The sequence below is a fragment of the Paramormyrops kingsleyae genome, chromosome 16 (genome assembly GCF_048594095.1).
Source record: "Paramormyrops kingsleyae isolate MSU_618 chromosome 16, PKINGS_0.4, whole genome shotgun sequence".
NCBI classification, from domain to species: domain Eukaryota; kingdom Metazoa; phylum Chordata; class Actinopteri; order Osteoglossiformes; family Mormyridae; genus Paramormyrops; species Paramormyrops kingsleyae.
In genome coordinates this window covers 12,248,270-12,275,174 of record NC_132812.1, presented here as the reverse complement: position 1 = coordinate 12,275,174, position 26,905 = coordinate 12,248,270, and the positions used below count along the sequence as shown (strand labels likewise).

At 41.4% G+C, this 26,905-nt stretch overlaps 2 protein-coding genes across 11 annotated transcripts in view; one reads left to right on the top strand and one right to left on the bottom strand.

The window, feature by feature from the left end:
• Positions 1-14,436, bottom strand: part of tns1b (tensin 1b) — a 156,143-nt gene extending 141,707 nt beyond the window's left edge. For 6 of the 10 annotated variants that reach the window (XM_023841873.2, XM_023841878.2, XM_023841876.2 and 3 more), the window contains exon 1: positions 14,016-14,436. In XM_023841873.2, the coding sequence (XP_023697641.2) occupies positions 14,016-14,120 (105 nt within the window). In that variant the 5' untranslated portion in view covers positions 14,121-14,436. The remainder of the gene's footprint in view (positions 1-14,015) is intronic. The other 4 variants (XM_023841879.2, XM_023841880.2, XM_023841882.2 and 1 more) reach the window with 3 other exon arrangements.
• A 9,429-nt stretch (positions 14,437-23,865) lies between these two features.
• On the top strand, positions 23,866-26,635 carry LOC111859331 (gastricsin-like). The gene is made up of 9 exons (XM_023841892.2): positions 23,866-23,924; positions 24,074-24,203; positions 24,628-24,745; positions 25,163-25,281; positions 25,360-25,547; positions 25,644-25,760; positions 26,003-26,150; positions 26,250-26,348; positions 26,474-26,635. Exons 1-9 carry the CDS (start codon positions 23,866-23,868, stop codon positions 26,633-26,635), a joined length of 1,140 nt encoding a protein of 379 aa, XP_023697660.1.
• Positions 26,636-26,905: the final 270 nt, after the last annotated feature.

The following is a 26,905-nucleotide window of genomic DNA, read 5'->3' as shown; positions in this document are numbered from 1 at the left end:
ACTACAGCAAAAAAAAAATCTCACCACATAATAAATTAATTAAGTGTAGCAAAAGCCATTTTGAGAAAGATTATACAATAAACATTTCTATAGCAAATGTGTACTATCAGCACCAAAACTACAAATAACACCTTGACTGTGGGATATTTCAAATTATGCATAAAATTTTTGACCACATTTCTCATACTCATTTCACCTTAAATTATCTGGGATAACACCTTACATAAATTGCTTAATCTGAAGTATCCTCAAGTATATTTATTTTGCAGTGCGACTAAGTACACTACAAAACACCAAAACTAATGGCTACACCTGTACTAGTGCACTCAATCACATCACGTGACACAGTCACATCTAAATGTGACACATTAATGATGGAAAGTTTCATTAACAACAGCAAGAATCTATGACTCAAAAGTGCTGCCAATCACCCTGTTATCATGGGCATAATGAGATACAACAATTACACTGTCCAGTTCCAAAAGATTCCATTTCAATCAAATGTTTGCCAATAAGCAAATAATATTCTAGCCATGGAGTCTGGTTAATATCACAAAACATTTTTTAAACAAACAAACTTGCTTTATTTGCCATTTGCACAAGTACAGGTACAATGGAATGTTTCTCTTTGCCGACCCAATCTTACTATCCATCGATTGGGGGGGTCGCAGCGTAGAGTCAGCTGACGTGCAGCACCCCTGGAGTTGGGGGTTAAGGGCCTCGCTTAAGGACCCACAGACATGTGACTGCTCTGCAGAGGCTGGGACTCGAATCGGCAATTATCTGCTCACTAGTATAGAGACTTAGCCCACTAAGCTACTCACCGCCCACCTCGTTTGAATGAGAATCATGTCATCCACTCATTACCTGAAGGGAATCTAGATGGATACCGAATGTGTAAAAACGAAACAGTCAATGTTAGCACGCCATCCCTTGAACCCCATTTATTTAGGGGGCAGCCAAGACCTTACCTGAAATACAACAGCTCCTTTCCCAGAAAACCATAATCTTGATGCACGATACAATACCTTAGCTTTGCGTGCTTCTACACGTAAGGGGCCAAACCTTTTTTACAGAGAAACTCCTCTTACATACTTGGACCCGAGCTGAGCTACAGAAATGTCTCGGATTAGCGAAGTCCGTCGAATTTTTCTTGTTACACGACCTGTCAGACATGATGCTACAACAAAGCGGCATTCTGGGTAAGTGCCCGTCTGGAAGGAGGCTCGTTCTGCGGCAGCAGGGGCGGGCGAAGCCACCCCAACACACGCTCACGCTTCCTCCTCATTGGGGAATCACTCATCGGAATAGGCTGGATCACCTTTTAACCAATCCAGTGTAAGTTATGAGGTAGAGCTGCAGGCTGCGTTAAAACAAAGACTTTGAAATCCGAAGCCTGTAATTTCATGGACCTTCCCAACTAAGAATAAACTCATTTTCATTTTGACCTGGTATGCAGGAGAATCCCAAGAGAGATGAAATCTCCTCCCTTCGTTTAACTGCTGCCCCTATGGAGCATAAAGTCTATGTCACAGTGATGCTGTGAGATCTCAGGGACACGAATTCTGTCATCGGACCGCAGAACTGAAAAAGGCTACAGAGTTAACGCAAAATGACTCAAAACAAGCCAATTCGGTAGACGTTCACAGCTGGAAGTGGGTCTTTTTGGGTTGTATATGAATTTTATGAATGATGATCCAAATAACAGAAGGGTAATGTCAAAGAGAGGAGCAGAGATAAGTGGGACCACCTTTACATAAAAACCCAGTGGTTTACAAATGACTTCAGGCATCCACAGAAAACCTACAGGATAATTAACCACAATCTCCTGATAGGGTCTGTCAGTGATGGTGACCCAACAGGTAAGAGCTCCACAGAACTAGTGCTTACAAAACAGATCTGAAGACTTCCCAAATGCTAGTGTAGAGGTCCATGAAAAAAAAATCTTGACTCATAGTCATGATAATATGTGTAATATGTGGTCAGAACATTTGTGGGAATGTTTTATTTTTAGGCATAGTAATCGGTAGTTTGGCCAAATGAGAATCGCTTCACAGCCACACATGTAGAAGCCAAAGAGTCACTTTATATTAAGGTGTCTGCTCCGTGGTGCATGTTATTAAGTCAGGCTGCTCACAAACACCCTGGCGCTGATATTAGAAATTATTCACTGCTGGATTTTCTCTGGCTAACGGCCAGCAAGATTAATGGGACCCTTGTCCTGCGAACTCCATTCTCAACATGCAGCCTTACTGCGGTGATGCACAAATCTCAGGCACTTTGGTCTGTAAACCCCCCGCTTGCACATCCATCCACTGACTGCTGAGGCTGACCGGGACCATGGCGGGGGCGGGGCTGGAGCCTATCACAGGCCGCATAGAGCGAGATGACAGACCACTGCAGGACACACACACCCATACATTCACTCGGATACTACAGGTAGTTTAGATTGACCTGACTGCTTGCTTTTGGACTTTTGGAAAGCCGGAGTAGGAGACTATGCAACCTCCACAAACACAGGCATCCAGCAAAGACAAAAATTCAATAACCGAACCCCAACCCTGTTGGTGTGAGGTAACAGTGCTACTCACTGAATCACTTTCCCACATCCTTCATTTATAAAAAAAAAAGTTACATATTACTCTACAGTAATTCAATGCAGCATTTCTGTGCGACTGATTTCCTTCAGTTTGATGTGGAATTCTGGTGTACACATGAATATCAACAGTACATATTTAGGTGCGAAGGCAGTGATTAGTCAAAACACTCATCTACAACTGCAGGTAACATTCTTTTATGCTAAGTTATAAAAGATTAGGTCTTTAGCACCCTCAAGGAAACTAGTACAAAAAGGCTTTGCAATTACTTGACAGCAGGGCAATGGCTATTACTGTATTTTCCATATAGTCGTACATATCTATTCAAAAATGATAAAGCTTAAGTAGAATGCATGTTAATGAAGCTAAGAGGTATTACGATTCTAAGCAGCAATAAAAGTTTTCAGTCTGCTGATCTCTGAGGTTTGGAGAACCGTGACGAGGTGCCTGATTCTTGGCTTGGCGCGCGTAGCTCTGGGGGACTGATTGACCGTCATGCCTGATAAACAGACCATTATGAACACAATCATCCAGGATGGCCTGTGTATGCTAGCTAGCTAAGCAAGCGGAGAGCTTCAGGACAGCCGTTGGGAGCTGGTGATTGATGAGTGAGTCCTGGGAGCAGCGGAATGACTGACAGAAGGAATCCGCCACTCAGTTTCTCGACAAAACAAGCACAATAAATGCTGAATTAAAAATGTCCCTCACAAAAGCATCATATACTATAGAGTACAACACAAAAGTGCACTGCACACTGCAAATCCCTGACTCTTCATTATCAAGGAAATGGGTAAGATCACTGTTGGTCCCTGCCAGTGAGTCCAAATTTGGAGGACCAGACTGGGAAATACTAGTAAAGACAACAGTAAAAATGAAGTGTGTTTGAAGTAAACATTCATAGGTGCAACTATTTTATACTTTATAATAACAGGGTCCACATGGAAGTTTCTGAACAAAGGATTTACACATTACAGAGAATGTGATAAATGTCAGTTAGAAAACTCAGCATTTCAAAATACACTATACAGCAAAAAAATAAGTACAAAAAGCGTAAGTGATTTTAAACATGGCCATGTTAAGTTACACAATAAGGCTTTTCTCACTATCTGTTCAAACAGGGCAGCCCCAAGGGTCAGAAAACGTCACAGGTTTGTAGGCTTTTCTTTACCGATATGTAGCTTTGCCATGTGTTCCTGGCACAAAATCCATGAACAGGATACTAATACAACAACATATTACTATTATAACATACAAATTATATATATATATATATATATGTTATGTGTATATATATGTTAGCCAATTAAATGCACAATGACAGAATTCTGTATCAGATTTGTCTATTGCACAGAAATGTTGTTTATTCCTGAATTTGAAGGAGAAGCTCCTTGGCAGCTATGCTTCAGTTTTAAGGTGAACCTTTAAGGTGGACCTTTAAGGTGGACCATCAGATCAGCGGCTGGTCTGATCCTGGCTCTCCTGCCATTGTGGACATGGGCACCACACTGCCGATCTGCCCCAAACAACACGCAGAAGTGGTGCAACATATAGTTGGAGCACAAAGGAATGGGAATGGAGATGCAAAGTTCTTTGCACAAATCCTAAATAACGATTTGACTAGTGAAGATCCTGTTTCCAAAACTTCTTTAATTACTACCACGTGAGCAGCCTGACCATTGTCATAAATATACTCCACCTCTACCTGGAGCATTTTATTCTTACTAAGCATGTTCAGTAAAGAAAAATCACACTAACCTTCCCGGACAAATTTTGTCCTGGGGCCAGTGGTTTGTCACTTGGTTATTACAGTCAATCCAATGACTCAAGCTTTTGGTGGTTAATCTGCCAGCTCGTGGTTGCATTTGTGGGAACATGACTTCAAAAGCAATGGCTTAAGTGGAACTGAGACAAATCGCATTGAAGATAAGAATGGGATGCCCCACTGGATTCTGGGAGATGATTTCCTCAGGCAGATCTACTCTGCGTGTGACCAAAAGAAAGGCCCGGGTGGGCTTTGCTATACTGGCTTAGCCACTGTCAGGATGAGCACTCATGTCTTGATCGTTAACATCAAACAAACGTACTTCCGTTGCAATTTTGTGTTTTTTTTTTTAACAAATCCGATTTCTTCGGCTTTGTCTGTTAAGACGTGGCCGTCAAGTGTAAATACCTCTGGAATGACAGCGTCTCCAGAAGATGAAGTGGAAGTGTGGAAACCCATCCTTTAAAAGGGTAAAAACACGGGAAGAGAAATGCCAATAACTGAGACGATTTGCCTCGGCCTGTCATGATTCTCTCACAGAAAGAGAAACAAAGGGATCTTCCCCCTGCGTGTATTCAGAGTAAATGCGGCATGTCAAGAGGGGATTTTATTACCTCCTCAGGGGAAACATTCATTCCCAGTAATGAAAACACGATCGCATGCCCTGTATAGCAAAACACGACCATGCTCTTGTTCCACACAAATAGTGCCCCTAATTATTGACTTCCCCTTTAATTAGAAAACAAGTAAATATAATGTCAAAATTAATTTGAAAATACAGAGAGCCAGAAGCTACAATAATGAGTGCTTTTCTCAGATGAAAAAGGACACTATGCAAGTGTTACATTCTTCTGCACACACATGACAGCCACCAAACACTCACAACGAGGTTTAAGGGGTGATGGACAGCATCACAAAGCGGGCATGCAGAGAAAATCAAGGGGCCTAAATTGGGCCGAACCTACGGCTGAACGACGTGTGTGTCCTGGGGGACAAGAAAATTCCCGCTGAAGGAGAGAATAAACAAAAATGCAGCACAAAGACCACATTCAACAAGTCAGAGAAAAGCAAAGTACAAGAAAAGGATAAAGAAAGCACATTATTCACACCTTTACTTTCAAAATTAGCTTAGCGATGAAATCCTTTTATTTTGAATAATTTGTACATACAGCCACAATGCTGGGATTGAACTTAGTTTTGTAAATTTATTAATTCCATTCAGAAAATTTTTCATCCAGAAGAGTGCCAACCGAATTAAAGCTGTTCTATGTGACTATTGTGTGTTTTTGTAACTCTTATTATCTCGTGTTGACATTCTCTTTGAGAGACTCTTTCTGCATCAGTGATTTCTATTCACTATTTCCTTCTCTGGGAAAGAAAAATCAGTGCATTTTCCCCCAGCAGCCCGTAGCCCCCTGAGATCTTCTCAGCTGTCCCTTGGCTCTGTGTGAACGATGATTTTTGTCCATACCACAAATGTTTGGCCAGTTGCTACCAGTTTATCTGTGCACCCAACGAGTGGTGGATGTACACAAGCAATCCAATGCAAGGCCACAAAGTTCAGCAGATTACAAAATCCTTCGTGGATTTCACACACTACGGTTTCAAACATATGGGTCAAATGATCTCTTCCCTGAATACATCTCTATACATACAATTCATCAAAGTGCAAATCTAATGCTCTTTGTACGTCTACCTACAGGTATGCACAGGCAACATAAACATATATTTTCAATTTCATAACATCAGCATAATATTACATTTCTGTGTTTCATCATGACAAAAACACTGTCACGGTAGATTTTACTTATTGAATGCCTGTCAGGTATATTTTACACTTTTTTATAGTTTTGCAAGTAAGAGTAAGGTATTAGTAAATTAAATGTGGCTGATGTTTCTTGGGTTTTATTAAAGCCAAATAGAGACAAGACTCTCAGTGGGCAAAAGACAAGAAAATCAAGAAGTAAATGATATGGTCATGTTTACATTAGACCAATGTCTGTGGGCCCATCATTAGAAGGACAAATGGACTGCAAGCTACTTCTCACCATCCAGAGACAACTTTCTTACTGGTGTCTTTACGGGGTCTGTCGCTGAGGTGGGTTGATGCTTTGTAGGATATTTTCATGTACTTGGGATGAAAAAGAGAATCACAGGTCAACACTGGCATATTATAGAGACACATTACAGATGCCAGAGAAGAGGTCTGGTCTATCACACTGGACAAGGATTCACCACAGTCAGGTAGGAGCAGATACAGAGGAGCTACAGAGAGCTAAACTCATCTCCTAAGAGAGAAGAAACCCAAAGAATATTGTTTGAAATGTTTGAAATCACCGTACAGTGTAAAGTAACATCTGAGAAAATAACAACAGCCAAGCAGAACTACATTCATTTTATTGATGTGCCCGGTTAAGGTGAATGGTCCTGGGCTGTTCTTATCTGTTCTAGACAGGACCAGACAGAGAGATCTACAAAACACTCAAGAACCTTTAGTAGTTCTTCAGAAAGATTAAATCTGATCAAATCTACAGTCACAGTGCTCACCATATAGTGCCTTGTTTGGGTGAGAAGGACTGCATGTGTCAGGGAAGATCTATGATGCCTGGAGTTTTAAACATCTGCCAAGGTCACCAGTAGCAGAAAGGTCATTTGAACCCTATTACAGATCAGACAGAGGAAGTATAAGACTAGGGCGACTGCAGATGATTTCAGTGGTGACAAAAGCAATGGCACATTATCAAACTGCACAGAAGAAGGGTGATGGTAAACCACTTCCATACTTTAGCAAGAAACCCTAATGGATGGACACACCAGAACAAATTTTGGTATAGTCCAGGAAGACGGGCCTTTCAGGTGAGAAGGCACCAACGAGGTTCCAAGTTATGGCCAAAGCACAGATGTCAAACTCAAGGCACAGGGGTGAAATATGGCCCACTGTCTCATTACACGTGTTGGGGGGGGGGGCACTTTTGGGTGCCACTATCAAACTGACAATGCTTAAAAATACAATGGCTTGCAAGGGCAACTCAGAATGGAACAGGTAAAGGAAATGACTGGAGGGACAGAAGCGTCAGCCATAGCATTTTAATCACGGTCAGGAGACCAGCGATGTGTGAAAGGCAGCTACCGTAAACCGAGCTCCAGTGGTTAAGATATGCATGCTCGAAGCATAACCGTGCGGCGTGACAAATGGCAGGCGTCTGCCAACATAAGCCTGACCAGGAATGCAAGTGTGGACAAGGTTTCATTTCTCGCCTGTTTTCTGTATTCATTACTACTCGCCGAATACTTTAAGGTGATTAACCATAGAAATTGCACCAAATGGCAGCTATAGACCAACTTTTCTCTGACACAGCAGGCATTTGTTCACTTATGCAATTATGTATGATACCAGATATTTTTTCTATTTTTGATCTCACATTATAGTGGAAATCACATTTCGATAAGAACCACTGAATATTCTAAACCAGGATTCCCCAAATTCCAGTCCTGGAGGGCCAGAATCCAGCACAGTTTGCAGATTTCCCTGCTTAAACATCTTAATCACCTAATTACCAGCTGTAAGGGTGTATCTGAACAGGGAAGTATACAAACCTTGTTGGATTCTGGCCCTCCAGAACCAAAACATGGGAACCCTGTTCAAAAACTAATTTGTGAAGGTAGCCCATATGGGGGAAATTAAATGAATTCTAATGAAGAATATTCAAAGGGGCTCATTTTTGTTCCCAGTCCATCGCGACCTCAAACATAAAGAAGAAAAAGCAAATGCTAAAGATGTGGCTAATGTGTTATGAGTCTGCTACACACAGATTGCTCAATGAGTCCAACATGGCCCGTTAACTGAAATGAGGTCGACACCCCTGGGCTAAAAGATGCTTTAGAATTAGCTAGTGTTTATGTCACACTTGGACCAAAGCCTTTTGGCTGTCCAGCTGCTCGATGTCACCATGCCGGAAAGGAAAACAGAGCAAATAAAAGCTGCAAAGAATCGCTACTGGAATGTGCGATATACCAAAGGGTGAATGAGAAGAAAATGTCCAAAGTACAATTTCATTTGGGCCATATTATGAGAAGTTACAGTTCACTGGAAAAGACAATAATGCTTGTAGACACTGATGGCAGGAAAGGAAGTGGACGACCACCAACAGACTGGATGGACTCAATCAGCACAACAATGAACATGCCTTTGGGAAGCCTGAAAGCTGAGACAGAAGCCAGGCCAAAGCAGAGAACTAGAGCCAATGCGGTCACCAGGAATCTACATCAACTAGACAGGACTAAATAATAATAAACTGGACATTAGGTTGGTTAATGTTGAGGATATAATCCATGCCTCATGAAACCTGGGTTGATGATTGTGACTTTTTACTATAGAAGGAATACGCCCATTCTCCTGTCTACTGATAACATTTGACCTCTATTGACCAATGAAAAGATGTTTTATGGAGTAATCTATATAAGTAATATTTGTTTTTGTATTACTTAACATTTGTATGCATGGATTACATTATATCGCTAATTTTAACAACTTGTCGTTGATAGCTAGCTAGCTAATATCGTTGTTAATTGTGAATATAAAGTGAGATCGGTCTGCATCTTCTTGACACTGACATATTTGCATCATTGACAACGACACATGCAAGTTCATTTAAAACCAGTGGTGGAATGTAACAAAGTATTTGTACTTTGTTACTGTACTTAAGTACATTTTTACATATCTGTACTTTACTTAAGTAAAAATAATAATGCATACTTTTTATTTTACTCCATTACATTTTGCGGCAATTATCTGTACTTTCTACTCCACTACATTTCTACAATTTATGCCGTTAGTCGTTACATTTCATGAACACAATTTCCTTAAAATCTTGCATGAAAAAATAGTTAGCCTATTGCATTCTGCCGTTGCTTGCCATTTCCTACCAATCAGGTGGCTTTATTAGCTCCAATGATGGCAGAGCGTGCGTCAATTAGCAGCACGAGCTGGTAGACTGGCTTGATTTCAAGAAGACGAGACATTCAACATGGACCCATTCAACATGGTTTATCTTAATGGTATATTAGTGGGTGATACCTAGTAGATAACTTGTCATCCACATAATTCTAAGTTAGGGTACACACAGTATTGCAGAGTGCACGCACAATAAGCACACCAAACTTTCCAATACACATATACTGTATAGTTCCTTGTAATTATTACGAGCAAGGACATCGACAGAGGCGTAAGTCAGTACAGGTATATCTACTATTCTTTTACAAAATGGCACACCCGAGACGTCGAGATAAACCATTGGTGAGTACTTTTACTTAAAAAAATACTTTAAAGTAAATTTAAAAGTAAGTTCTTAGTACTTTCACTTAAGTAAGATTGTTGATGTAGCACTTTTACTTGAGTACATATTTTGAACAATATTTGTACTTTTACTTAAGTACTAAGCTTCAGTACTTCCTCCACCACTGTTTAAAACAAACCATTGCAGAGGGCTGTGTAAAGATTGGTCTCTATTTGCAGTGCCAAGAAGGTCTCATTAAGTTGTCTTAGGTTTATTTTGTTACGTAGTTTCTGAGAGAATTGCTTTTCACACTCCTGAAAAACAGATTTTCGGGGATAGCTGTGTTTTTCCATCAGGTAGCAACGATACATAGAATAAAACTGAATCAGAATTATCAATGTATATGCACAATAATTAATCATCCAGTATTTGGTTTTAATACTCTGGTACGATTTCATTTGTTGGTTATTTGATACGGTTTAGGTGAAAGCTACCTGGAAGTCAATTATTGTTATTTTCACTGTTATATTTACATAGAGCCTGCCTGACAGAGAGGGTCTATCTCTCACCTTCTCAGACACAGGAAAACAGGACTGCAAGAGTGCTTATGTTCACACAGTGGAAGCAGCCAGTCTGATGAACTGTCTCACCAGGATGTGAGGTTATTTGTCACATGGCTGCAGCATGTCACACTGGGGCTCTGCTTTAGTGCTGTCAGCCTCGTCACAAGGAAGCTTCAATGCCCCGTTTCAGTTGTGCAACAGCTTGCTGTACAACACAGGGTTCCTCTATAAAGAACTGCGCCTGCAAACATTCTACAACTTACTACCTCAGTCATCAGTTCAAATAGGACACTGGTTAATGTTAGGAAGTCAAGCAAATCCATGAATCTTGTCACTGATGAGCTCAGGCTTTCAGAATCAGAGTCAGTAAGCGTGTAAACTATAAGATCTGTGAATGCATTTGTTTTTTTACTTTCCTGCCATGAGTAAAAAGATACAGATTAAAAGAAGGTTGAGATGCTTAGGAGCTGGATGTTACCCCCTTGTTCTGGCTCAGTAATCTGTCTTGCATTCAATGGGAGTGACCGGCAGTGAGCGCAGGGTCACACCCGAGATCCCGTCCCGTGACATACATGCGGAGGGACTGGCGCCCTTTCATGTGCCTTCACAAAGTGTGCGGGGAGGAGCAAGTCTTATCTCACCACGGGATCTAAAAACAGCACAGGCCGCTCGTCCCATAGAACAAATGCTGCATTGGGGGAGGGATGAGGAGTGAGCGCTGTGGTGGAGATAACGCCACTTAGGGCACCTTGAAATGCTAGAGCCCAGCCTTGTTCCTCAGCACCGAGACATCAACCAAGGAACTTTCTCTGCTGGTGCAAGACTTCAATGGCGGAAGGGTAGAATGTTACATTGGGAATGTCTGCTTCTGTAAATGGCTATCAGTAAGTAAGTAAGTGAAAAGGTAAGACCCCCAAGGGACTGAACAAGGCAATGTGCTCTTCAAATGCTTGCATTATGAACCGGGACCAAACAGAGCGCACAAGATTGACCAAATTGTCACCGTATGCTAATATATTAATCACAAGCATGTCGCCAACTGAATAGTTTTCAGAGAAACAAAGGAGCGTTCTCAACATTTTTCAGATTTTAGAACAAGATCGCTGACAGATCATTCACAAAATACTTGCAAGACTCTAGAACAACGGCTGTCCGTCAGAGACTCGCCAGCTTCAGCCCCAGACGAGCTCACTTGCGTTACCTGGATTGCTCCAGCTAAACCTCCTCTTGCATGTTTTCCAGTGCTGGCAAACTGAAGTGCCAGCCAGAACAAATCACCATAATAACACTTGAGAAACTGTCATTAATGACTTCGCCCCGGCAAGTTCAGAGTCGGAAGCGCACAGAATGCCAAGTTCCGTCCCATTCAAGCAGCCAGGCGGCATCATACCACGGGGGACTGTTAAGTACTTAGGAGGAAGCCCCCCCCCCCTCACCCCCACCCCACACCATTTTTCTTGCCCATCAAGCACACAGAAGACCAAACCTGAAGAAACCTGTGGGCTACCTAGCAGGTAGCAGTTGTCCCTGGATTTTAAATCTCAGGAATTCCTCACTGCTCCCCCCCCCCCCCCACCCACCCACCTTTCCCCTCCCATTACTGTGCCTTCAGCCTGATTTATTCCCATCAAAGAGATGAAAGGAAATGCCTGTTTGCTTAGAAGATTTGGGGGCCCTCGGTAAAAGTGCCCCGAGTCTCTGACTGATGAGGGCGTGCTAAGAATCCGTGAATAGACAGGGTCCGCCCTTTCACTGCAGCACGACTCGTTAACACATAACAGGGATTACGGACCACCAGATTATGGACTAACGACCAGATCACACCTTTTATGTAACAGCCCAGAATGACTTTATGTCATCTGTGGAACAGTGAATATATCCAAACAAGTTATTAGACCAAGAAATAATTTCTATGTCATTCTTGCATGTTGAAGAAAAGCGTAAAGTATTTTGTATCTAAAATCCTACACAACTGTGATATGAATGTTCTCCTCTCCTGATTTCTTTGTTTCTCCTTAAATATACTGTAACTGTTTGCAGTTTCATTCAACTGAAATCACAGTCATTGGCTCTGCTGCAGGAGATACTAGGCAATGTGGTGTATCTTTCAAGTTAATCTCTGAACACAAAGGCGTCAAAACACAGAAACATTAATCCAGAACACATTCTTGTATAATCCATCTCACACCCGGGAAAAGATGTGTTTTAGCCGTCTGCCTCTCACATTTGTTAACAGCAAATGGACATTCTCTGTCAGACATTCAGGAAAATTGGTCTATCAGTCTATTAAACACCCTGCAAATCTGCATTCCGAACGTAGGATCCTAATCACTCTGGTGAACCATATGACCAGCACCTAAATCACTCATTGGGGTTCCTGCAGCGACCAAACACACACACACACACACACACAGACACACACACAAACTAACTACAAGCAGGTACTTCAGCAAGACAAACTGAGTGGGTGCACACATTAATAACATGACCATCAATACAATCCTGCCATTTCCAAACTATTAAATATCTGCCATAGGGCATTGCAATTATAGTTATAATTGTCAGGCTTTGTTTTTAAAAATAAAAAAATGCATAAATAAAAACTCATTAAGCAGATCCCATTAATTTTAAGTCCAGCTTTTCCAAATGTAACCCACACACCACACCATTATCTTAACAAGAAGCCACCTAGGTCAATCTGGATTTTTTTAAATCTGGAAATTAATTAATTTCTCCAAGCCAGACGTAATATAAATTTTCCTTGGCACTGGGAAGTATAACCACGTGACTTGTGACTTCAGGGCACACTTATTTTTCGTCATTTTCCCATTAATTCACTTAATCCAGCTTCATTACTCATTCGGGACAATTTAGCTCACCTTTGGCAGTTGAAGAAAATAAACGTAAAGTTTAAAACAGAGCTGTATGGTTTTTTTTTAAATACAGCTGACATTTAATAATCTGTAATGAAGTCATATATAGTTAAATGATTACCTTGAGGGTTCATTATTTCATTAATTGCGTTTGGCTAAACGATACCGGATTAACGGGAAATTAGTGCAAAATTGGATATTGGATTACATGACTAATGGGCAGACAGCTCCAGAAAGAAGCAACAGCTAGACTGCATGAATTGCCAAGCTTCAGAATAATGAAGTTTAGACAAACTGCGGCCACTATGAAGCCACAAACACACGCCCACTGGATTTAAAGGCAACACGCAAATCCATCCAATACTGTCCTAATTAAATGCAGGACAAGGGTTTGGAAACGTTCTGGGGAATATTATTCATTTGCATCAAAACCAATTTATGTATATAAAATTATACAAAATAACATTAGCCTATTTTCATTACAAGTAAATATAATTTGCAAATGATGGGATTAGTGTCTTCGATCGTGTCGCAATAGCTGCCATCGGCATGCTTTCCTTTCATGCTGTTACTTTGACATGTCAGTGATTTAAAGTAGTTTGCAAAACATCCCACAAACGTCGCGTTTCGATCCTCTAAAGTGAAAGTGAGTTTAGCTCAAAGGTGAAAATAGTCATTTTTGCGTTTTCACGCACGTCCAAGTGACAGCATGGGCACCGAAACACAGCTCCAAACGTCTGTGGTGAGAAAAGAAAATTTCTTAGGAAAGGCTTTCAGGTGAAACGTGTTTGATCTACAGCGGTCGGGTTTAGTAAGCGTTCCAGTAAACAGAATAAGATTGCAGTTTAATTTGGCCTTTCAATCGGTTGTCAAAACCGCAGCGCGTCCCTGTTAAGTTTACAAACACTGTTTCAAACGCGAAGTCTCGGACCCCCTTTGGTTACCTTGGGCAGGAGTCTCATTTCCTCTTTCTTTTTCTCCTCATGTCGATCGTAAGGCATCTGCAGCAGATCGTCTTCACAGCAAATGAAACTCACTGTACATCCCATCCAGGCAGATTGTGCTGTTTACCCATTCAGTATAGCAAGATCCAGCGGGGGAAAGTCCTGTTTCCTTCGGTGTCCCATAAGAAAGATGCGCAATATGAAAAGCGCAACCCCTCCTCCGCACACGCAGGTAAGGCTGAGTAGAAAAGCCCGTCTCAAAGTGTCCGAAGAGGATATTCAACACGGACCCGCATTTAAAAACCTGTTACTCTTAGAATTAAGGATTAAAAATAATCTCCGTGTCCTATCTCTCAGATCTGCTGACCATGACCATGGCCAAGTTTGTCCCCCTTTTCCAGCAAATTTACATGCATAATTTCGGACTTGGCTCCCCTCCCCGCTGTTCAGGAAGAGGCAGGATTTAAAAAAACGTGTTTGAAATCTGGGATGTGCATGTAATTCAACTCCTCTCAGTTCTCCCTCCCTCAACCTGGCTCCGCTCCGCATCCATTAGGAAAGGCGCACATTTATGTGCAGCCCTGCGGTTTACTGGATTTCCCCCCGCGGAGCTGAACAATAAATCTTGGATTGTGATCAATACAACTTCCTTATGCGTGATATTGATTTCAGCAGGTGGTCGTAAACCTGTCAAAAGAGTTTGTGGAAATCACCACTTTTAATGACTAATCTGTCAAAAGTATGTTTTTTTAATAAAGTTATTTTTCATTAAAGGGGGGAGCTTATATTCTGTCCCGTGGCTGTTTTGAGTTCCGATACCGTATACACGTTATGTATAATGTAATGAAACGTTGTGAAACATCTCTAGGTTCTAATTAAATAACAATGGCCCAGAGATCAGAGAGAAAGAAAATATACGTTCTGGTGTTCATAAATGTTAGGCCTACACATGTTTTAAATCGTCATTAGAGTAATGAGAGGTCAATTTTTTATGCATGTTATAGTCAGTGGGGTGACAGAGTGAATTATTATTACTGATGCTTAAGGCGCCTAAATCTCTTAGAAATTCCAGACCTGTAATGGAGTATTTTCAGCACTGCAAACGACAGCAGGAGGAGGAAAAAAGACAGGGGGCAGCATTGGCCTCAGTTGGCAAGGATCTCCAACAGTCTCAAGCATTAATGTCCTACACAGAATGTGGCCTTCCACTGGTTCAAGAACATCATTTTCAGTTCATGTTCTATATACACATACATACACGCACACACACACATACGCCATGTGGACAATAAACAAGCATCTCTTAGGTGTTACATCACTTTTGCTCACCAAACCAATGGTTTTACCACGGCGACGCTTCTGCACTGGAAAATCAAAGCAAGCTGGAACCGCACTGTAGCCAGCATCGGGTCACATAGGAGACCTGGTTCCCGTATGCCAGTGGAAAAGCACCACATGTTTAAGGAAAGGGGGGGGGAAGTCATTTTATTTTTTTAGTATTCGATTTGTTGAGACACAAAATACTTTCTTTGTAATGACATGCTTGGGAGGGGGACGGTGGCGTCACACCTCTGGGATCCAGGGTTTGAGTTCCAGCCTTGGCTCTCAGTTTACATGTCCTCCTCACCTCATTGTGGGGTTTCCTCCAGATTCCCCAGTTTCCCCCCACAGTCCAAAAACATGCAAAGGTGAATTACAGTTACCAAACTGTCCATAGGCATGAACATGTGTGTGGAAGGTGTGAGTGCCCAGCGATGGGTGGGTGATGCATCCTGGGTTATTCACTGTCACCCATAAATTCTAAGGTAGGTTCAAGACCCCACAACTCAGCATAGGACAAGCAGGTATAGAAAATGAACAAGCGTCATGTATTTTGAAGGAAATACTGTATATTTCCTTTCCTTTAATTTTCAATTTTCCGCTTCCCGTCATCTTTCCTTGTCTAAATTCCACTCTTCTTTAAAGCCCAGTGGTCACTGGCACATTTCCAGACCACACATCACATCTCTGTAAGGTGTCTTTCAAAGAGTATGGGGCTGCACATTTCTTCAGCTCCCCAAAGAGGACTGTGTTCATGCTGAAATTTTTGAGGGATCATTGCTCTCTCAAACGGATTAAGTCTGTAACTGCCTCTTCAAAAAGCTTTTCTTCCCAGGAACGTGGCCTCTTTGCCTGAGGAGACACTGCTGTGAGATTAATAGTGCAATCTTTCATGGGGACATGGCAGAAAGTGTGGCCTTCTAAGTAGCTCTGATTGAATTTTCTAAAGCTTATTATTTTTCCCAGAGGCAGACCCATTTTTATCCAAGTTTAAATTGCAGAATGGGTATACAGAAAGACAATTGTGGTATGTCCTCCTAAAGTATATTCATTTCTAAGAGAAAAATTCTTTAATGTTGTGCAGGTGCCACTAGCTAGAGAGAGAGAGAGAGATATTATGTAATCTTCTGCATCAATCAATCATTCAATGAGCAGTCAGGCCTTTGTGAAGTTTTTAAATATAATTTTAAAGTTACATTCAATGGCTGTGTTTCCTTAGCTCTGGTCCTTTTCATAGATGGATATCAACTCAAGGTCATAGATCAGGAAGTAGACGAAAGGACCTAGCTGCTTTTCTGTGGACAATTACAGTAATAGAGACCTATATAACCAAAGCTTTAAAAAGGTGCAATCAAGGGTAATGAAATGGAATTTCTCCACTGGTGTAGCTGGCAAAGTTAAAAATGGAAAAAATGAATGGATTGTTTTGAAAAAAAAAACGACAAAACATGCCTTATCTTGAAACCATTGAGTTTCCTCCATGCCCACAGTTTCTCTCTCCAATATTTCTTACTGTGACATTTAGAATGTTCTAGTAATGGGAAACGCCTGCTTGCTTTTGTACAAAACTATGGCCCCTGGCCATCTTTCACAGACAGATACACACATAATGGACCTGTTTTGCAAACAGTAGTGACATTTCGCTTTGGTCACCTAGAACAGTCACATGACATTAGGCTAGTCACATTAGGGCAGCAGTAGGCAATCTTATCCAGAAAGGGCCGTTGTGTTGTGTGGGTTTTCGCTGCAACTCCCTAATTAGGTTACTAATTATAGGACTGACTGGCTGAAGAGTTCTCACACATGGGTTTGAACAGGTGACCTAAAAGTTATTGCAAAATTGTACATATATACTGACCTTTTGAGGATAAGATTGTCTACCCCTGCATTAGAGCACATTTAGAACTTTCTACAATTGAGCATGTGCAGAGTAGATAACACAAAGTTAATAACGTTGGGGGCAGATATACAATAGATTAAGTTGCATAGAGTTAACAACACAGGAAGTAGATATACAGTAGACTACAGGGGTTAGACCATGAAACTGAGACACCTGCTCAATAGTGTTTGAAGTTTCACGCATATATATATTCACGGCCTGGGGGCCAGTCTTCACTTGCATATTCCATCATTAAAAGCAGAGTGTGAAGGTTGAATTAGCAGAGCAATAGCACAGCTGTACATAAAATATTGCAATCCACACATAATGAGAGACATACAGTTCAAAAGGGGACAAACTGTTGGTGTGTATTTTGCTTGTGCATCTGTGACCAGGACAGTAAGTCTTTGTGGTGTATCAAGAGTCAAGGTATCCAGGGTAAAGTTGGCACATCACTGCGAAGGATGGACCACATCCAACAGGAGTAACTGTGGAGTTAAGAGGATGTGAGAAGCTGTCTGAAAGGGATGTCCGGGTACTAACCTGGATTGTATCCAAAAAACATAAAATCATAGCTGCCCAACTCACTGCAAAATTCAATGCAGACTTCAACTCTCCTGTTTCTACCAATCATCAGGAGCTCCATATGGTCAATATTCATGGTTGGGCTGAGCCAAACCTTTGGTCACTCGTGCCAATGCCAAAAGTCAGTTACGGTGAGGAGAAGCCCCAGAGACGCTTACCACTCAATCAGAGTGCAGCACGGGGTGGATCAGTGATGGTTTGGGCTGCAATACCATGGCATTCCCTAGGCCCACTACTAGGTTCGTGGCCGTATCGCATCGCTGCCAAGGACCAACGAACCATTATGCAAGGTCATATTCGTCCAGTGGTTCAAACACTGTATGCTGAAGGTGGTGCTGTATAGTAGGAAAATAATGCTCTGATGCACACAGCATGACAGAGTGGTTTGATGAACAATGAACATGAAAGTGAAGTTGAGCATCTCTCATGGCCTGCACAGTAACTAGATATGAATATTACTGAGCCACTTTGGGGTGTTTTCCTGCATCACATATTGATCTGGGCACTGTTCTGCAAGAGGAATGGCTCAAAATCCATAAATTCACAGCATTCAAAAACAGTAATTAAGCAGGGAAGTAAGACTGAATAACTAGAAGATAATAGAAACAAATATTGTCGAATAACTGATTTATTATTGACAAAGGACAGACTAATGTCACAAACAACAAAAATATATGAAAAACTTTTCCCATTGATGTGCACATAATAATTAATGGCCAGACTTATTTCTCTGTACAACAAGAAAATGTAAGTGACTGTAACATGGCCAATTTGACAGCAGCCGAGCAGTGCAGCAGAATGACCAAGGCTGCAAATCGGGCATATGTCGTAGAAGCTAAAAGATGGGGGACAGGACTCACGGTTTTATCCGCTGTGCGGATAATCCCTTGATTATGATGCATTTTATCAAGAGAGAAAACTGGGTCACAGATGACACTTTCGGTTTTCTAGTGTGAGAGGAGAAAATGTAGCCCTCTCCCTCCCCGATCCACCTGACACTGGACACCAAATGCCAACCACTGGGTGGACCAGCCAGGCTACGTCTCTGCTAAGGGAAAAAGTCTGTTATCAGGCTTCTATTTCAGTTTGTTTTTGTATCAGATTCTTTGGGCTTAATGAACTTACTCTCAGGTATTATGTGTCCATTGCAAAATAATACAGAGGATCTTATGTCTATTGAGGCCGTGGCACTCAAGGCTATAGATGTTCTCCTTGCTCCCTTTCCCATAGATCATGATAAAAGTGCCTGTGGTCAGGTGCCTTCAAAGAATCATTCAATACTGAAAGGTCAAACATCAGCATTATACTATAGTAGTCATATAACGTCACTAACTCAGCTGGAACCACTTGATGTTACAAGTTGAGTACTCTGTGACTCTCTATACTCAACTGGTTGGTTGAAGCAAAATCTTGGTCTGGATCTCCACCTCTGCAATTTAACTGAGCAGAAGTCTTACTGATGAGCCATTTCCTCCAGGTCTTCCCGGTCTTGAGGCATCTGTTCAAATGAATGTCCCTTCTGGGATGGGCAATAGGCAACAAGAAAAAAGTTTATTTACATTTCACATTATGTTGGGCACTACGGGAAGTGCTACTTATCAGCCGTCACTGTTCAAAGACATTATTAAATTGGTACAGCATGCAAGAAGAAGAATGGATGAAGAATAATTGTATTTGGATTGATATCCTTATACTTATTAGCCATTAACCTTGTTCAAGCTATCACCAGAGAATTGTATGCAGAATAATAATGTTTCCCCTCCCTGCATATGCTGAGTAAAACCACATTTGGCAAGAAGAACACCCAGAGCTAATGGGGTAAGCCAGGCTCCTGTTTCTGACCACCTTCAGAGGTCTGCCTTGAAGCCTACGACTGCTTCTGCATATATGGCACTTTCTCATATGCCAGGTACATTGCCTGAGGTGATGCCGTGCTCAGTATTCCTTATAAGTGACCCTTTGTTGCCATAAGTCTTGGGATAGCATGTTAGCATAATAACCTTGGGATCTTCTGCTAAGTATCGTCTATCTTCACACATGCCATTGTGGGCGAAGAGAATCGAGCCTGATTTCCGATACTCCAGGATTTATTTCAAAGTTAATGAATTTATTTCAAAGTAAAAAACAATTAGCGGATAAAGTACCGATTTCATTGACATGGCCATAAAAAAATTCGAATGCTCTTGATGTTAAGGGATCAGTTGTTAAGATTGTAGCCTGTAGCTTTTAGTGCTGCAATGTAGCATTGGTTCAAATGTCAAAGAAATGGGTTGGGTGGATGAAAATGTATGAACATGAGAACTTTTCTTCTTTCTTCCACCTGTTTTTCTTCTCCTCCTTGTAGCACCAGCACAGACCACAGAGCAGCAATAATGTTCGATTGTTGACCTGGCCATCTGCTGAGGGACCTCTGAGTTTGTACCTGAGGGCTCCTACCAGCTGGAAACCCAAAGCCTTGTTCCTCAGTCTAAGATCTTCCCGGAATCTTGAGACTGTAATGTGATTGGTCCATCCTCTCCTGCTCTTGTTTAGACAGGGCATAATCTTTTACTGCAGGGTTAGCAGCATCCAAACCAGGGTGTACCACAAAGATCTTTTTACTCAAAGATGTTGAATAGATCAGAAGAGATGTTACCATATCCTCAAAAATATAATACCTTATCCTCCTGATGTTATACCTTATAACCATATCCTACATCAAGAACAGACTTTAATTTACACCTTTTTGTTAGATGAGGTATTCTAGCCTGGTCATCATCAACGATGAGAGGATCAACAATATTTTTTCATTTGTTTTCTGAGGGCTATTTGGGAAAATTCACAGACCAGCCTTGTTGTGAATCTGGACAATAGTGTTTACTGAGATGTTGACTGAGTCTTTTCCAATCACTATTCAATATATTCAATATTCCATTTACAAAGGCTGTTTAAATGCCCCTGCTTCAGCCTGTTTGGGTCATGTTTCTCAAGGCTTTCAATTAACATCCAAAAATTTTATGAATGAAATAAAATGAATCCCCATCTAAGAACTGCAAAAACAAACTCCAGGCCATTAAACCAGACAGCCTGAAGTTTTTTGCGTCCCTGACACTGATGTGCCCTCGAGCTTCCATGTATGTGGTCTGTCCTTCCTGAAACTGGACTTTCCTGCCCCATAAAAGGAGCCTTTCATTGGCCTGTGAGTGTGGGTGGTAGGCATGTGCAAAGCCCTCAGTCTGCTCAGAGGCAAAGGAAGCATGAAGCAGCCTCCGTCCGTGTCCCCGGGGCCGCTGCCGGCCGGCCTGCCCCTTTGGCCGCTTCCCCGGTATTTCACAGAGTGTCTGGGTGCCACCAACCACCGCAGGGTTCCTTGCTGTAATCTGAGATCAGATGGAGCCAGAGCGAAATGCCATTCCAATACCAAGGCGGTGTCCGTGCCAAGTCCCTCAAAGAGCCCCTGGGCACAAAGCTCGCTACTGTGAGCTAGCAGAGGAACCGGGGCTTTGTGCTGATACCTATGAAGACAGAACTCGGTCTTGGAGAAGCACAGATGCTGAGTGAGCGTGTCTGTGTGGGCCACTCTAGCCGCTGTACATTCCCAAGAGGCATTTCATACCGAGATGACAGAGCACATTCCAGTTACTCTCGCTCTCAGGGCTCCACATGTCACTGTACACAGTGGCCACTGCTTATCTGACATATTGTTAAACATGAGTAGCAGGTACAGCAAATGCTGTTTATGAAGTGATAATGTGAGGTAATTTGCTGTCCCATAGCAAGTTAGCTAATACCTCCAAAAATCACAGGAGCAACCTTGGCTTCTGACCTTACTATTGACATGGTTATATTGTTGCAATTTTATTCGCAGCAACCGATTGGTAATTTATAATCTGTTTTTGTAAACATAAGACATTAATTCATGGCCAGCCTTGGGAAAACCTTAATACAGTACAGTGCTGAAGGAGACTACAATGTGGATCTGATCAACCAAAATGTTATATATCTAAGATGGTAATCTGACAGGCAATTTAGTCCAATGTTAGTCTATGCTTACCTGTTAGCTTGAAGGCAGCCATCTCAGAGAGGTTGTCCTGTCTTGTCTTGTTTGTCTTGTTCTTGGAACGTGTTGAGCTGTCAACTGTTTTTGTATTGACTATGTAGCAACACCTTGAAGAGATTTGGAATCACATTCCTGGTTTGTGGTGCTTTGCCCTGGAAAACCTCGGGCTGGGCAATATGGCAAATTTTTTTTAACATAATTCATTTCATATTAAGTGATATCGATAATTATGACAATATAATTCAAGTTGTTATTTCTTTACTTAAATGCCCAATTTTCCTTAAAATTCATTCAGAAATGACAAGTGGTTTTGAGTTTTTCTGATCATCATGACCACATTGTTTTACTAATTGTTATGGAGCATGTGACAGGTATTAAGCTAAATTACAGCAACAACAGACTCATATCTTGAAGCAGTTTGTGCAAAAATAACGCATTACAGCTGTCAGTTATACAAGAAAACAAGCTGTATCATGTTTCACACAAAACTGATGACGATAGGAATGTCCATAATCAAAATGCGATATTTTATTGAAATATCGCCGAATATTGGAAAGACCATAATGTGAACTTTATGGTTTCCATCCTTGCAGTCTCATTAATGTTGCCATACAGCTAAACATCATGATGTTCCCTGCCAGCCCCTGGAGGATGGGCTCCCCCTTTGAGTCTGGCTCCTCCCAAGGATTCTTCCTTCTAGGGAGTTTTTCCTTGCCACTGTCGCCTATGGCTTGCTCACTGGGGGTTTTGAGCGGGGATGCTGTAAAGCGCTTTGAGACGATGTAATGTTGTGAAAACACGCTATACAGATAAAATTGAATTGAATTGAACATATGCATACATGATGCCTCTAGAATGAGAATATAAATAACCAGGCAGTTAGCTCAGAAAAATTGTTGTAGTTCATAACTATATATACAGAATCATCATTCTGCAGGGGGCCACTAGAGATTTTGGGGCCCATGAAAGCATATTATTTTAGACCCCCAATCTAGACCAGTCCTATTATTTTCCAAATAGGGCCCCTGTATTTTCCAATTGGGGCCCCTGTTACTCTGCCCCCCCCCCCTTATGGTACCCCTACTTTTAAGTACATTGTGCTTTTCTAATAAAAAAAAAAATCCAGTATATATGTCAGACTCTTTAGGATGGTCACTTGTTCTTCACCAAGTATTTGTAGAAGAAAATCTACAATTTCTGGGAAAGGGAATATCATAAAAAAATAATGCAAGCTTCTCAGAAACTAGCTATGAATCTGACTGCGGGGGAGGGGCGTTACTAATATCAAACATGTGCAACCTCATTGATCCCAAACGCTTGACTGCTTAAAAATGACTCCAGTTGTATCAGAAAGTGCTAGAGTTGATCCCTGCTCAGATGAAAGCACTTCAGGAGTACTGAGTGAAGACCATGATGTGAGGTTTGCATGGTTCCAAGAATGAGACATTTTTATAATAGAGATGTTCTGGAAGAAGACCTACGAGAATGGTTAGTTTTTAGTCTGATTGCATGTTTAGTTGTCTACAGTATGGAAGGGCACTCTCTGCACCAAAACAAATTCCAAATACTTCTTGTACTAGGTGAATAAAAAAGATTCTGCTTCTGAATCCAATCCCCTTGATTTGTTCTTGAAAACAAAAACATACAAAAACAGGGCAGGAACTGAAAGGCACCTTGTCAGAGTGTTTGCTCTCTCTTTTGGTTCTTATTTGCTCTGGCTGTCACTCTCGGTGGTATTGACTCACAGAACACCTTGGTAGATGTAATTATGGAAAATTAATAACTCATTATGATTGAATATCTTGTATATTCCCTGGTTTGACACTTGGAAATGTGTGCAAATGTGCCTAAAATATGCTTAAAGATTTCCAACTGAATTGAATTCAATTCATAGAAAGTATGTCTATATTCATATCTTATCTTATCTGAGAGAAAAAGCAAAGACCTCAGGTTCTGAGATTACATAAAGCTATAAAGGCTTTCAGCTTGCTGATTTCTCAGATTTCTCAGAATTGTTCTGGAGAACCATGATGAGGTGTCTGATTCTCAGCTTGGTGTGTGTAGCCCTCACAGAGGGACTCGTCAGGTAAGAGTGCATGTCAGGGGTTCAGGTTTTGGAGAGGGATGCTTTTAAACTATGTGGCATGTGCATTGGTGATGGGATTATGGAGATGGTCTTGTTGGAGACTCTAATAATGGATAATGGGATGGATGGATTCATGTTTCCCTTCTCAGGGTTCCTCTGTTGAAGCGGGGAACCTTGTATGAAAAGCTGCGTGAGCGAGGCAAGCTGCAGGAATTGCTAAAGAGCATGCAGTACAGCTCTGGAGGAGCCTACAATGTGGACCTGATCAACCAAAACGATGTAAGCCTAAAATGGTAATCTGAACTGTGAATTTCATTCCAATCCAGCTTTCCTGCAGGTAACATGAGCTGTTGCAGATTAGACAGTCACATGTCAATGAAATTAGATTATTTTCAGAAACACATAACGTTGTATTTATTTAGCAGATGCTTTTATTCAAGGCAACATACATTTGCTCAAGGGTCCAATGCTGAAATCACTCTGCTACCCTGGGGGATTTGAACCATTGACTTCCTAAGCAGATATGGCCCAAGACAGATGTCGCACTTGATCTAAGCCAACAGGCTGCAAAGACTCTTTTGTAAATAAAACACAAATATTTAGAATCAAGTAAAGTGAGAAATCACAGATCATATGTCACTGCAAACCTAAAACTCACAAACTAATTGGTGTTCTCTTTGTTATTAATCTCTACTGTCCACAGATGTCCTATTTTGGTGAAATTAATGTGGGGACGCCTCCACAGAGCTTCTACGTCCACTTTGACACAGGGTCTACTACGCTTTGGGTCAACTCTGTCTACTGCAAGAGCAGTGCCTGCTGTGAGTATGGCATTAGCTCTAACTAATACCTGCTCACTATTCATACACAACCAAAGAGAACTGCTGTGGTATGAAGGGTAGGTACATGTTGCTCGATTAAAATCTGAATATAATATAAACCTGCTCTTTGTTGACTAATCTCTGGTTAAATTTCAGATCTATGTAATTTTTCCAGTTGCGCAATCAGTACAAGTGAGCAGTACACCTTGGTTACCATGTGCAAGCTTCTTGCATTTTTGTAGCGTTACTAGCGTTCGATTGTACCCACTCGTTATTGTGTTAATAAATAAAATGATATGACAATGAATGCAATGTAAAATGGGTCGTACTGGGTCCATGCGTAACATCACTTCACAATGCAATACAGTATCAGGTTGCACCTGATCTACTGATGGATTAAACTTTGTTTCCTAACAGTAAATCATGATCTGTTTGACCCTGATAAGTCCTCCACGTATCATAGCAACGGTGAGCCATTTTCTATCCATTATGGAACAGGAAGCGTCACTGGAGTCATCGGCTATGACACAGTCAAAGTAAGCATAACCATCTGAGGAAGAAGCTTATGTTGAGTATATTCTTCAAAACTCATATGTTCTATGAATGTTTCTCAGCTTGGTGACCTAACAGTCACAGATCAGAAGATTGGCCTGAGTATTACAGAGCCTGGTGACCACTTTGCTCGACCTCTGCATGAGGGAATTATGGGATTGGCCTACATGCCTGACAAACAAACCATTGTGGACACAATGATCAAGGAAGGTCTTTTGGAGGAACCTGTCTTTGCTTTCTACCTGAGCCAGTGAGTCTTAATAATAATATTTCAAACATAAAAGTAGCATGTACACACTGGTGATGTAAATTATTAATTGTCTAATGAACTGTTTCTCCTTTCTAGAAACTCAGAGAAGGGCAGCGAAGTGATTTTTGGGGGCACAGACCCAAACCACTATACTGGGGAAATTCACTGGGTTCCTGTGGAAGAAAACAGCCACTGGAAGCTGGTTATTGATGAGTGAGTCTTCTGAGCAGAGAAATGATTGTTTGGGTGAAATGGTTCTGTTACTCCACAGAGTAGCCACTGATGTCAGCCATTTTAAACTGCCGCTCAAATTCTCGAAAAAAATTACATATAATATATAATTCAGTGACAATTCTCCACAAAGCATTATACAATTTATAGCAGCAGTGATGCACACTATCCAAGAACAGTTGAATTCATTTACACTGCCAAGCTTTTCTGCTAATATGTTGCAGATTTGAGGTGGACCATCATATGACTGGCTGGTGCGTTAATGGCTGTTCTGCCATCGTGGACACAGGAACTTCACTGCTGGTCTGCCCTGAAGAATTTGCAGATACACTGCAACACAAGCTGGGAGCTGTGGTGAACGACGACGGAAGCGTGAGAAACTCCTTTTATCTTCCTATTTGCTCCACAAATCCCAAATTATAATGCCAATAAGTCTAATAACCCGTTGACCAGTGAGTTTCCCGTTTCCAGTACGTCTTTAACTGTGATGACGTGAACAGCCTGCCCACACTGACCTTCGTCATGAACGGAGCCCACCTCCATCTGGAACCTTCTTATTATGTGCTGTCGGTGAGGATCAATTACAGATTTTATGCCGATGTCTGTGATTAGTGCGATAATTTGTGGTTGTGATCATTAGGCCAATGACTAACGAGTGAGGTGATTAGTGCAATAACTTGTGATTTTGGTTCCAGGAGCAAGACTCCAATGGAAATTGCATAAGTGGGATCGAGTCATCTCATTCAAGTAATGATGGAGAGATGCCCCACTGGGTTCTGGGAGATGTCTTCCTCAGACAGTTCTACTCTGTGTTTGACCAAGGAAATGGCAGGGTTGGCTTTGCTACACTGGCTTAGACTCCATCAGGGTGAAAACTTGTCCTTCATCATTAAAACTTCCTGATTAAATCATCAAACAAAATTGTGTCCATTGCACTTTCATTTATCTGTTGTTTTTTTTTTTTTTTAAACAAATCTAATTTCTTCGGCTTAAATGTAAATATCCCTGGAGTTATAGTCTCTGTAGAAGATGAAGTGGAAGTGTGGAAACCCATCCTTTAAACCCATCCTTTAAAACAATGTTCCTAAACCCAAGCCTGACCCCCATACAATCTACATTTCTCAGGG

What these genes read in the sequence shown, in the direction of transcription:
- LOC111859331 (XM_023841892.2), top strand. Translation starts at nt 23,866, where the DNA reads ATGATGAGGTGTCTGATTCTCAGCTTGGTGTGTGTAGCCCTCACAGAG. An exon ending in CTCACAGAGGGACTCGTCAG is followed by an intron (nt 23,925 to 24,073) that starts GTAAGAGTGCAT and finishes TTCCCTTCTCAG; the next exon opens with GGTTCCTCTGTTGAAGCGGG. An exon ending in CTTCTTATTATGTGCTGTCG is followed by an intron (nt 26,349 to 26,473) that starts GTGAGGATCAAT and finishes TTTTGGTTCCAG; the next exon opens with GAGCAAGACTCCAATGGAAA.